General features: G+C 39.1%; 1 protein-coding gene across 1 annotated transcript in view; it reads right to left on the reverse strand.

The window, feature by feature from the left end:
• The window catches only part of LOC102226673 (alpha-1,6-mannosylglycoprotein 6-beta-N-acetylglucosaminyltransferase B-like), a 70,106-nt gene that overhangs the window by 31,710 nt on the left and 26,093 nt on the right, over positions 1-12,303 (reverse strand). Inside the window, exons 6-8 of the mRNA XM_005807043.3 lie at positions 10,187-10,354; positions 8,749-8,913; positions 2,997-3,166 (exon numbers count right to left, since the gene is read on the reverse strand). Coding sequence (XP_005807100.2) covers positions 2,997-3,166; positions 8,749-8,913; positions 10,187-10,354 — 503 coding nt within the window. The remainder of the gene's footprint in view (positions 1-2,996; positions 3,167-8,748; positions 8,914-10,186; positions 10,355-12,303) is intronic.

Consider the following 12,303-nt stretch of genomic DNA (forward strand, 5'->3'; position numbering starts at 1 on the left):
GAAAAACTTGATATCCTTTAATTTTCAGCTTTGTATGGGGAATGACTAATATGTAGAAAATGAAAAGAGAGAAAACTGAATGTTTAGTCAGAGGATGAGACAGAAATTCTTGTGCCAAGCCATTCACCGCTTTAACTCCAAAAACTACTATTTTAAAATGAACGCTGAACATCACAGGAAGCCAGGCTAATGCATATAAAACAGCTACATGAGAATATTTTAATAACCAGCATTTTGCGGCATTTTCGATGACTTGCACATACCTTAGTTGTGCCTTTTGTAATGACATTAAACAAATCCATAAATAAATTGTTTCTACTTCACCGGATGGAGCAAAATGTTTGAGTTTCAGGACAAGATGGTGAGATGGAGTTAAGAATCCAGTATTAGGTTGGAATCAAAACACTGGACTTAGTAGATGTACAGAATAACGCATGTGTGGCTAATGTAAGAACATTAGTCAGATGAGGACAGTATCACTTTTTCTGTTTTACTAGGAGATGAATGTGAGCCAGACTTATCAAAGTTGATATGCTAACAAACTTCAGTGGTTTAAAAGAAAAAACTGTACATCATAAGTGTAAAATCTAAACAAAACAGACACAGTCATGTTGAATAAATTGGGATATATGTTCCGAGTAGGCTTAAACCTTTTAGGAGGGATGAGACATACCTTTAGCTCACATTTGTGTATTATTTGCTTTTAAATATTTTAATCTTATAAGATATTAAATCTCATGTTTTTAATAGCTGATAGCAGAAAGTCAGCAGTCGCAGTTGCAATGAAGTGAAGTGGCACAAGCAGAGAGCATTGTACTGAGTCAAATCTGGTAGTAGGAGAGTGATGATCTAGTGCAGGTTTACTGCTTGAGGACTTGCACAGCTTGCTGTAAATGATCAAGCAGTGAGTTCTGGTCAGCAACCAGCGAATCCTGAAGGAGAGAGACCGGCAATGAGCTCTCTGTCTTCACCTCCATAAATACGGAGGTTTTGGGGTGGCCAAGTTAAAGTCTGGATTTAAATCTGAATGAGACGATGTGATTCAATGTCACACAAGTAACTCTCCAATATTGGTGAATTAAGACTAGTTATCTAGAATGCAAAGAAAATTGTGCAAATATTCCTCCACTGGAATTTAAAAAACACTATTTTGTAGCAGGTGGCGGGTTCTTCTTCACACAGGAAGAATCGTGCTAGCTGAGATTTTTTTTTCTTAATTATCTTATTATATTTCATAATCTGAAATATTAATACTTAATGTTACAAAAAAAATGGAAGAAAACTGTAAAATAGAAAACATATTTTAACGATTTAACGACAGGCATTTTTTCCAAAAGTCTCCAGTACGACAGCTGGGCGGCTCTTCGTCCTTGAAGCTGTAGATGGTTTTCCCACTGTCTCATAACCTGCCAAACCTTAGAAAGTTTTTTAGCTTTTTTTCCCAAAAAAACTACATGTGGATTGCTGCACAGCCAGCAAACAAACTCTTTTCACAGAAATAACAATTGCCTCTCAAGATGCGCAGATAACCGATTTGTCCTAGCAGGAAACCAAAGAGAAAGACACCAGACAAAGACACCTCTAAGCGGATACGCCTCAGTGGCTGAACGTTGCCAATCAGAGGCAATTACTGCCTGTTATGCAGCGCAACAGCTCGACGCGACTGTAAATAAATTCCCAGCATGGACAATCTGTTTATGAGAAAGGCTGCTGCCCTTATCAATGGTTCTGTCTACCTCAGCAGCCTGTCCAGTGATATTAAGCTCCTTTTCAAAGCTTGAGCGGAAAGGCGAAGGGTTGAAAATGTAAATAGACACAAGCCTTGAGGGGATTCTGTGGGAGCACAACCCACATAACGATCTGTCAATTTAATAGCATGTCGGAGAGTAAGAGTAGAGATGGAGAGAAATGTTTTCTTCCCTTGCTCATTAATAGCCGCAGAAATTAGATTTATAGTTGTTTGGCGTCGGTCATTAACTGGTTGGAAATAAATAGGCACGTGTGTGCTGGGTTGTACTTTTGATCCAGAGGGGTGGTCAGGGCCTGTTAAAAAAAAAAAAAAGATCATTTTCTATTAGTTACCGCCATTTGTTAGATTTGCTCAAAGGATGAATGTTTCATTTGTCTCTGAGTACAATCCAATATTGGCTTGAATGTTATCCTGCCACACCTTCGCAAAAAAACACTAACAATGAAGTATTTCTGCCTGTGCACACACAAAAAAGGAGGCAGTTAAAATAAGTCCTAGCCTTCAAACTTGTTTGATTTTCTAAAAAAAAAAAAAAAAAAAATCAGCTGCTGCTTTTCCCAACAGAGACAGAGAGTTGGGGTTCAATACACCGCGACACCAATTAGGGGATAAATAATGGCGCGGCCAGCAGACGCTTTTCCCGCAGAGTCTTCCCGACCTCGCTGGTCTCCCTGGAACCAGCCGATCAGAGCAGCTTTTCTTCACGGCACTGAAATTTAAGATCGGAGGGCGGCACTAACTCATCAATGCCCGCGTTTCCTGGCCACAGCATTGGCTGAAGTGCTCAATAACCAGGACACATTACTAGGTCTAGTCATCCAAGGCAGCACCAAGACATCTTTTTCACCTCCCACAGTGTGACAGGAAAATAGCCATTTTTTAATATATATATATATATATATATATATATATATTAAGCCCAATTCTGCTAATCTGACTTCAGCGAAGGCGAGAATATCCACCGGCATTACTGTATTTGTAATGACTAGGAGCAGGCGCGTTTTCTCTCAGAGGTCAGTTGGCTGCAACAGGAAGGAGGCGCAGGAGAGAAGCCTTTAGGCTTTAACAGCTTTCTGTAGAGGGAGAATTTAACAAGCTCTGCAGCCCAAATAATAATAAAAAACAAACTGTGTGCAAGGTAGAGATCTGCAGCTTGCCCCTTAAGAAAGAGTGAAAACCGTCGATGACTCTACCTTTTAAAACAGAGCAATTTCACAATAAATATGACGGTAATGATTGAGCTTACCCGTGCAGCTCTTTGAGAGAAACCGAGATCTTGACATCATGTCCAAGCACGTGGAGAGCGGTGAGAATGTCAGCCCATTGCACCATCTCACCCAGAGGACCGCCCTTCAGTACCTTGGGACTGAAAACGTCTCCAGACTCCTCGGTCAGAAAGCCCACATGGACTAAAATCTGAAGAAAAAAAAAAAAAGATACTAAAATTTTAGTTTGTGCAGATCACATTTCCTTATTTTTACAGGTCCAAACAACGTTTTAGTGAATTTCTGAGGTAAAATATTACTACATTTGATTGACAGAGGAATATATACTGTACATGGATGGACAAATTCTAATAATACAAATATTATTTAATGCCACATTTTCTTCTCAGTTATCCATACCTGGAAAATATGTTAATCAAATTGAAGAGTTTTCTTGATTTCCATTTTGCAGGACAGAAAAAAAAAACATCCTCATCCTCTCAGTTTCACAGTTTATTTTCTTTATTTACTGACACTGGAATAGATTAGGGTCTAACAGAATTAAGAAATCAAACACGACTCACTGGTCACGTTTTAATTTAATTGTTACTAAGAGTAGTGGAAAAAAAGCAGACGGATGATTTTTTTTCTACTCCAACTCCAAGAAAACACAATCTGAAATAAAAATTGACCCGTGGAGTGCTAATTTCTTCACACAGTGATACATGAGTAGTTTAATTGCTGATGGGGAAGGATGCAATTTCCTGCCTGTTAAATATTTAATGAAATTACACTTTTCAACAGATGTTAGCACATTTTTTTTACTCCGGCCACACATTTGTCTCAGAAAAAACTTTAGTAAACAGTCGCAGGGAATGTTCTCTTTCAGTTTGGATATTAAGCTCAATAAATTTTGAAAATCTCTCAGCATTAGTCACTGCCACAACAGTGCAAAACACAAACAGGGAAAAATAAAATGTGGCCGCTCTATGAACCGGTATTTCATCATCCAAAGTGATATTTGCCAATTTTATTTCTCCAGTCGTCGGCAAGAACAGCATCCTCTACATTTTTTAGGCTTCAAACACTTTTATGTAGTCCCACAAACACACCTGGACATATTTAACAAACTGTCTAAGCAATATGAACTTTAGCTCTTTAGATTTTTCTTAAATTATCCCAATGAATTCATAAAATTTTATGTTAATAAAAGATTTATATTGATAATTATTTCTGTCGAATGATTTATGTAAAGGGATAATCTTCAAAGATCAGCTATAGAAAACTTCAAAGTCTAGTTCTGTGCCAATAAAGTATGAATTGTTGAAGATTAATTACACCAGGAGTGATAACTACTGAAGAGGTTAGTGGTAGGGGCAAAATGTTGGGTGAGTAGTTTAGGTTACATAAACTTGGCAAGGTTTTATGGAAATCCTCCTCGTTGTGTGTAGTGGTAAGATTGACTTGGCTCCTTGTGCCGTCTTGTTTGGCTCAGTTCCAGTTGTTTAACGCTTTTGAATTACTGTTCTGATCATAAAAGCGCAAAGTCTAAGCAAGTAGCGGTCTTCGTGAGGTCACTTGTTGACTCATGAAGGTCAACACAAATCTGTCTTACCTGAATGTCTTGATCGTGTCTCCCCATTTTTAAGAGCAGCAATCTGATTTGAAAGGAAACGGGTCTTTTTGCCAAATCATATGGATACATTGGGAGGGAGGAAGTCATTTATTACTGAAGTTAAACTATCTGTTGAAGGAAATATTTTTTTTTTTTTCACTGTTTGACATACATCCAACAAAGGAAGCTTGCCTGATTAAAGACACCCAAGGTTTCCCCCAGAAAACTTTTAAAGCCCATTGTTTTACGGCGCTTGGAAGTCATTCATCCGGCCACGCCCCGTTGTGACAGGAAATTTTAAAATATCACTTGATAATTATGTGTGATTGGAAGATTAACATCGCAACAACAACTATATAGTCTTAAAAATGCAAACATTTAAAAAGAAACTTAAATAAATAAGCAATGCTAAGCCTGGTGGGGGCACAAGTAAATACACTGGGGGAAACCCTGATCCCAACTGTGAAACATGGGGTTGAAAGCATCATGTTGTTGGAGTATTTTGCTTTATGTTGGACTGGTGTTTTTTACTCTGTGCATGGTATCATGAGGAAAAAACATTATGTGGAAATTCTAAAGAAACACCCGAGTTGCGGCACCAATCACCAGATTTCATACCTTATATAAATATCTGCTTTCCAATCATGTTCTGTCAAGTAAGTTTAATATTTCAACATGCTAAAAAGGAAGTTGGTGCAAAAACTAATCTATGTGTTGCTGTTATAATTTTAACAATAAATAACTATTGACATCTTACCTCAGATCCAGTCTAACCAATACAATACAAAAAAGTGTGAAAGTTTTTATTCAGAATTTAAAAGATTATGTTCTCAAGTTCTGCTATTTTAAACATCTATCAATGCACACAGAAAGCAAAGTGATTTATGGTAAGAGGAAGCTAATAATGACAGATAAAGTGTGTGTCCATGTTGGACTGGTGTAGTTCACAGTGTAGATGGTATCAGTGTAGATATATGTAGTGTAGATCTTGGTATAAACATGGCTGTGATGTTTACGGCCATGTTTATGATATGTTTAATGAGCTGCAGCTGACCAGAAAAAACAAGTCACTAAAGCTGCAAGCAGATCTAAGTGCAGCACATTTTCAAGGTTAACATTTGTTTTGATTGTATGCTATAAAACTTAAAGTCAAAGCATTTCCAAGTGCTTGACTGGAGATAAAGGAGTTTCCAGGGAGTCCAATAAGACTCAAAGATGGATGTCCGTCTTAGTTATGCGAGTCGTTTCGCTCATTATAAAGTGAACCTGGCATCAATGAGAAACCAAGGAAAAATGTCTTCCTTTAGTACTTCTGCTTTTGGAAAACATCATAGAACAAATAATGAACATTTTGTCAGCGTAGACCAAGGAAAGTGATTTGTTCTTCCAGACATCAGCCTCTCACAGCAGGAATATGATCACTTATAATCAAGTCAAGTCATATGACTCAGCAGAGAGAGTAAGCAGTAAATACGGGCTGCTTGGTGAAGTACTTGCTGTCCAGATCCTAACAGGAGCAAACCGGAGCATAAAGATGATAAACAGACGGACAGACAGGGCTGAAATGTTCTGTAAAACATCTCTCCACCACACAAATCTATTAATTTCTGTTCCTGTTGCAAAGCTCAGTGTCGGAGCAATGGAGGCAAAGTCTGCAAGGTTCTGCCGATTGACGGTTACCACTTCTGTCTAACATACCATTACAGCAAACAAAGCTGACTCTCTCATAGGGGGAATATGACACTTTTCACAGCAACACACCCAAACCCAGACTGGCAAAATGCTACGAGAACAATAAAAACGCAACCACAGCACTTTAACCCTTTAGGACCTAAGTTTCAAATGTTCTCCTGGATATTTTTGCTTATTTTTGTTGTACGTTGTTCTTTAAATGTCCTGTGAATAAATATATTTGGCCATTTATCCATAACAACTGGAACAACATCTAGCAAGTTATTTTCGCCATTTACGTCTATTAAACTAATGCCCCTCAGATTAATTTCACTCCCTGTTAGGGCCGGGGTGAAATTACCGTAATAACCCAATATTGGCAGAAAAGCATAACGTCTCCCCTCTTAGAAACCGTTGGAAATTTTCAGGTAGCACAAAGTGCAGCGGAATTACAGCACTGCAAATTTGGCTGGATCGTCGGCGCGTACAGTCTGGAAGAGTTCATGTGTTGAGTTACTCATCAACTTGAACATCAGAATATCACGCCTATTTTTAGAAAAACAAAAATATCTTAGAAATATTTCTGAAATATGCCTTGTAAATATCTCAAAACCTTGCCATTAGATTGTCTAATCAGGCGCTTTAACAGTGTAGCTCTGGGGGTAAATTTTTACACAGGGTTGATTGCTTAAGACAATTTCAATCAGGCTAAAGTTTAAACACAAACACGAGGAAAATGTACGATGTCACGGCCCCTTTTTTTCAGACAAGCATGCCTCCAGGCGAGGCTTTCTCAGAAACTCGGTGGAAATTTCCCTGTAAATGTCAGCGGTGAAAGCGTGCTGAAGTCGATGAAAGTCTGCAAGAGGCTCCTGTCTGTCATTATCTTTTTACGCCTTTAACTCAGCATTGTGTGATTCACTCCAGGCGGCCATAGATAAGAGAGGAAAATATTAGTCCAAGAAAATGTCATACTGTTCGGGGAACTCAGGAGCAGGGCTAAAGGGCATTAAAGGACTGTCTCGTACATGTCTCATCCAAAAACGTGTAATGAGAGAAACTTTTGTTCTCCTCTGTTGAATCACCAAACAGATTTCAAGAGTTATAAGAAAACTAAAGAAAAGAAAGTGAGAAATCTGGCAACAAAGCGAGAACAAATCATTTCTTGTCAATTCATATATGAAAATAAAAAAATGAAAATATTTTTGTTTCTTTGAAAGATATTTATGAAGTGCCGTTTACTTTCAGAGGCAGAAGATCGAAAGCATTTGGTAGGGGAGCAGCACCACTATCACTCTACACACAAAAATATAACAATGGTAGTTGTGTGAGGGATCAGTGTGAATAAAACCAGGCTAATATAAAGTAATGAATAATTGTGAAGTGGACAAGAAAGAGCATGTGTTTATTGCTATTTTTTCTTTTTCTTTTAATAAATAAAAGTCTTAAAAGTTTGCGGCATGTATTTGCATTCAACCTCAAAATCTAATCCAGGACTTTTACTGTGCCACTATCATAGAAAAATACTTTAATTTAGACTATCCCAGTGTAGCTCTGACTGTATGTTGAAAGTCGTCATCGTACAGGAAGGTAAAAACCTACACCTCAGTGTGAAATCTTTTGCACCCTCCAGCAGGTTGTTTTCCTTGACCTCCCTGCTTTTATCCATGCAATCTTCCCATTATTAACTGAACAAAGAACATCACCTCAGCATGCTGCCATCACCATGGGGATGATCTGTTTTCATCATGATGTCCAGTGTTAGCTTTCTACTAAACATAGAAGTGTTTACAAAAACATATCAGACATCAATGAACATGTCCAAGAAAGAACGAAAAAAACTGGTTCAAACAGGTTTTAGTTAGACGAGTCAGTGGGGTTAAATATGAATGCAAGCCACACTTTTCAAATATTTATGTAAAAATAAAGACTTATTGTCTTGTATTGTCCCTCTATTTGACAGTAGTGCACTATTTTGTGTTCATCTATTACATAAAATTTAAATAAAAGACATTAATGTTTCGGTATGTAATGTAGCAGTATAAACAAATAATAATAAAACCGTATTAATGCAGGGCACAGCATGCGCCACAGCAAACAATTCTTTAGTTATTTGTCTGCACAGCAGTTGGTTTAGTGGTTTCTCCTCAGAGAAAGGTCATCTGGAAATCTCTGCGCATCTCCAAAGGTCATCCTTATCTTTCTCATATAAATGGAGCAAAAAAATAAGCCCAGATTTTCCTAACAGGAGCGAGACCACAGCAGATGTGCATGCAACCATTATCAAATTGGCTCCTAGGAAAACCCCTCATATGAATTCACAAAGTCTTCCACCTGAGCCACCTTGAAAAGAATTTCACACTTTGATCCGATAGTGTCTGCAAAAAAATAAATAAATAAATAAATAAACCTCTGTTGGCGTGTGTGTGTGTGTGTGTGTGTGTGTGTGTGTGTGTGTGTGGGTGTGTGTGTGTGTGTGTGTGTGTGTGAGAAAGCCCCCCGTTTACCCTTTTCTGCTCTCTCCAGAGGCTGCGGAGTTTCTCATCCAGCCGCCGGGCAGCGGAGGCCCACTGCGCCGACAGCCTGCGTATGCGTCTCCTCATGAAGCTCAGGGACTCTTTTCCGGTTCCCACCTGCTCCAGCAGACTGCCAATGTCGGACTGGAAAACAGCCTGTGGATGAAGGAGCGAGAGGAACAATGTGAACGCAGAGACACTCCTATAAAAAGTTGGTGTGTAAAATTAAAGACGTCCATCTGTGTAAAGCCTTAAAACTATAGGCCCAAAGCAGAACAGAACGGACGCGGAAAGGTAGAAGAAAAGTGACAGGATGAGTCTGTTCTCTTTGAGAGAGATATTTTCTTTTATTGGAGGTGGTTAAAACTCCAGCAGTGCAGACAGCATGTCAAATTGTGTTACGTGTTTGTACCCTGGGGCAAGGCTTTTCCAGCTGGAAGCCTGAGGAATCCCAGGTTTTACCTCATAAATAGCCTGTCCACATTTCCCCCTTTGTGTCAGTCCTGCATCACAGCACAGGAAAAAACATTTCCTCTAATAGGTGCCAAAAACGCATTCTCCATTAGAAAGTGTAAATTCTTGCAAAGGGATTGTACGCTGCCGTCACAGATGTTTTTCCATCACTCCCAAGAGCGCCCTGTGTACAGCTCAGTAAGATGTGGAACACCTTAAGGAAAGCCTTTGGGGTTTATCCCTGAGGAATCAGGCCAGCAATTAGAGCAGAAAGCGGAGCTTCAAGGGGAATTAACATCAGTTCCCATCATGGCAGCTGCACGTAACTGTGAGGGGAAAAACAAGGAGGAGGAGATGGAGGAGAGAGCTGGGGAGGCCCTGGCGGAGTGACAGTGTCAGGTCAGTGCATCGTGTTGTTGATGCAGAAAATACAGTAATTAAATGAGTCAGAAAATCAGTTGATGGTGAAAACTGGAGGTGACAGCCAGGTATCTGTGAGGAAAAACAATTGTGTTCATGCACTGTCTAGTGTCAGATTAAACAAATCATCCTGTGGCATATTGTGAATCTTTTTTAAGTTTTCACACATTTTGAAAAGATTTCAAAAATACAATTCACATTCGGTGAATACAAAGTAACATGTGTTACCTCGGTAGAGACATCTGCCTGCAGTTTCCTATCCACCAACAGATTGTTTTTTCTTTTATAATTCAATTCCTTTTCCATGGATCTCCTTCTAATTTGCTCGGAAACAAACTGCTAACGTGCTTTAGCTCAGCTGTGAAGCCAGATTTCATGTAAAGAGGTAGCAACTGTTAATATGTACTTTCCAGAGACTGAACAAATGTGTTTGCATTAGCAGGCGAATGCTTCCACTTTAATGACACTGTTGGTTTGTTTGTTTCTCCCGTTCAGCCAGCTGTCTTATTGCAGAAATAAAACTAATGACCTAGATGTTTATTTGGGTTTTTTGTACCCGTCTTTTGGGAAGAGGCTTCAGAGTAGGTGTAGCAGTTTGGTTCCTCCAGGGCAGCGGGGGACAGAACCACTCCACCTCGCTTAAGTAGATCAGGAAGGAGCAGTCGGAGCCGTCGACGCCGTAAAACGCGTAGCAGGGATCCGAGGTCCAACGAGCACGCATCCACTGGAAAGAGACGATATTTATTTGGATGTAAACTAAATATGTGCTAAATATGCGTCACAGTAAATGTAAAAAATCATCGGAAAAGTCCATTTGTTCCTGTTATTCAGTTAAAAAAGTGACATAATCCAAGCATTTATTTCTGTTAATTACCAAAAACAATTAAGCTGGTGTGTTATGATATGGCCTAAACACTTAAAGTCTACTGACTTCATAGTATGGATACAGCAGTATCCAAGCACTTTAGCAGAAAGTTGAGTGGAAGTAAAACTGAGGTGTACAAAAAACTGTCTTCAGAGAAAAAACTGTCTTCAGAGAACTGTGAAATAGCCCCTTAAAACTGGTCCGAAGACTAAAGGAAATTTTGATTTTCATTTGGAAATCCATCTATCCATCCATTTTCTAACACCCCTCCCAACTTGTCCCCAGTGGGATTGGGAGGGGTGCTGGTGCCTATCTCCAACTAACGTTCCGGGCAAGAGGCAGGGTTCACCCTGGACAGATCGCCAGTTTGTCGCAGGGCAACACAGAGACAGACGGGCCAAACAACCATTCACACACACACCTAGAGAGAATTTAGAGAGCGACCAATTAACTTGACAGTCATGTTTTTGGACTGTGGGAGGAAGCCAGAAAACCCAGAGAGAACCCACGCATGCACAGGGAGAACATGCAAACTTCGTGCAGAAAGACCCTGGGCCAGGAATCGAACCCAGGACCTTCTTGCTGCAAAGCAACAGTGCTACCAACTGCGCCACTGTGCAGCCCGCACATTTGGAAATCAAGTTCCTGTAATGTAGAGAAGTGTGGAGAGGCACAGAATCGAAGTTTTCCTCAGTCAGTGGTGACTTTGATAGTCGTATTATCCACTGGTGTTGACTAACTGTGCTTCATCAAGTCCAAAAAAGTACAACACTCTACCTGGCATGACCACCACTGAACTTAACTGCCCAGGAAAAACTTAGCCAGAGCTAAACTTCATAGAGAATCTATGCGTGATTGTCAAGAAGCAGCTGCAAGACATCAGAGACAACAACACAGATGATCAAAGGTTTGCTGCTAAAGCATCGTAGGCCAACTCAACAACTCAGCAGTGCCAGAGGCTGAAGGTCTCCATCCCACACTGCACTGATGCAGTAATTTATGCAAAATAAGTGCCAAGCAAGTATTGATTGCATACACTCTCCAGTACACAGAGGTACCTTCCAGCAGGCCTACATTTCTGTGTGCAATTTTTTTACAGGTCTAATATAAAATATTCTAAAAAAAAAATGCATTTGGGTTTTTTATTAGATGGAAGTCATAACCATTTTAATTAACAGACAGATATCTGAACTATCTTTATATTCCATGTTTCCATATCTGCAGTTGAACTACTGAAATAATTAAACTTTTCAATAAAACTCTTGATTTATTGCAATGCAATAAATGTTAACTTTTATAATAATTCAACATCTTATCCTAAGCAAACAGGGTAAGATTTCAAATACACAGATATGTCTAAAAGAAATATTTACTAAGGTATCCTATAGCTGAGTATGTTTGCCCCTGACATAGTGTTCCTCTTCTGCAGTGTTTCTATTTCATCATCTGAAATACGTGTAGTGCAGAAATACACAGCAGTCTCTTGGACACTCTTCAAAATGGGGAAGAGGCAAGACAACAGCCCTTTCAGTAAGGCAGAAAATTACTACAATAAAGTAGCTGTTAATCTAAACCTGGCCAAATTCAAAGCCAGAGCTACAAATAAAACTTAAATAAAAAAAAAAAGTAGAACTCTTACAAACAAGGCTGAAAAATACTAATGTTTTCCAGTGTGACTGTTACTACTATAAAAGATGTAATTTATGTCTTTTTATGTGTCTTTATCAGCTGCTAATAAACGTCGAGGACGTTGAATGATAAGTTAACAATATGTCTGTCTATGAAGCTTTATTTTCTTTCCTTTTCTT

This window comes from Xiphophorus maculatus, chromosome 16, assembly GCF_002775205.1.
Source record: "Xiphophorus maculatus strain JP 163 A chromosome 16, X_maculatus-5.0-male, whole genome shotgun sequence".
Taxonomy (NCBI): domain Eukaryota; kingdom Metazoa; phylum Chordata; class Actinopteri; order Cyprinodontiformes; family Poeciliidae; genus Xiphophorus; species Xiphophorus maculatus.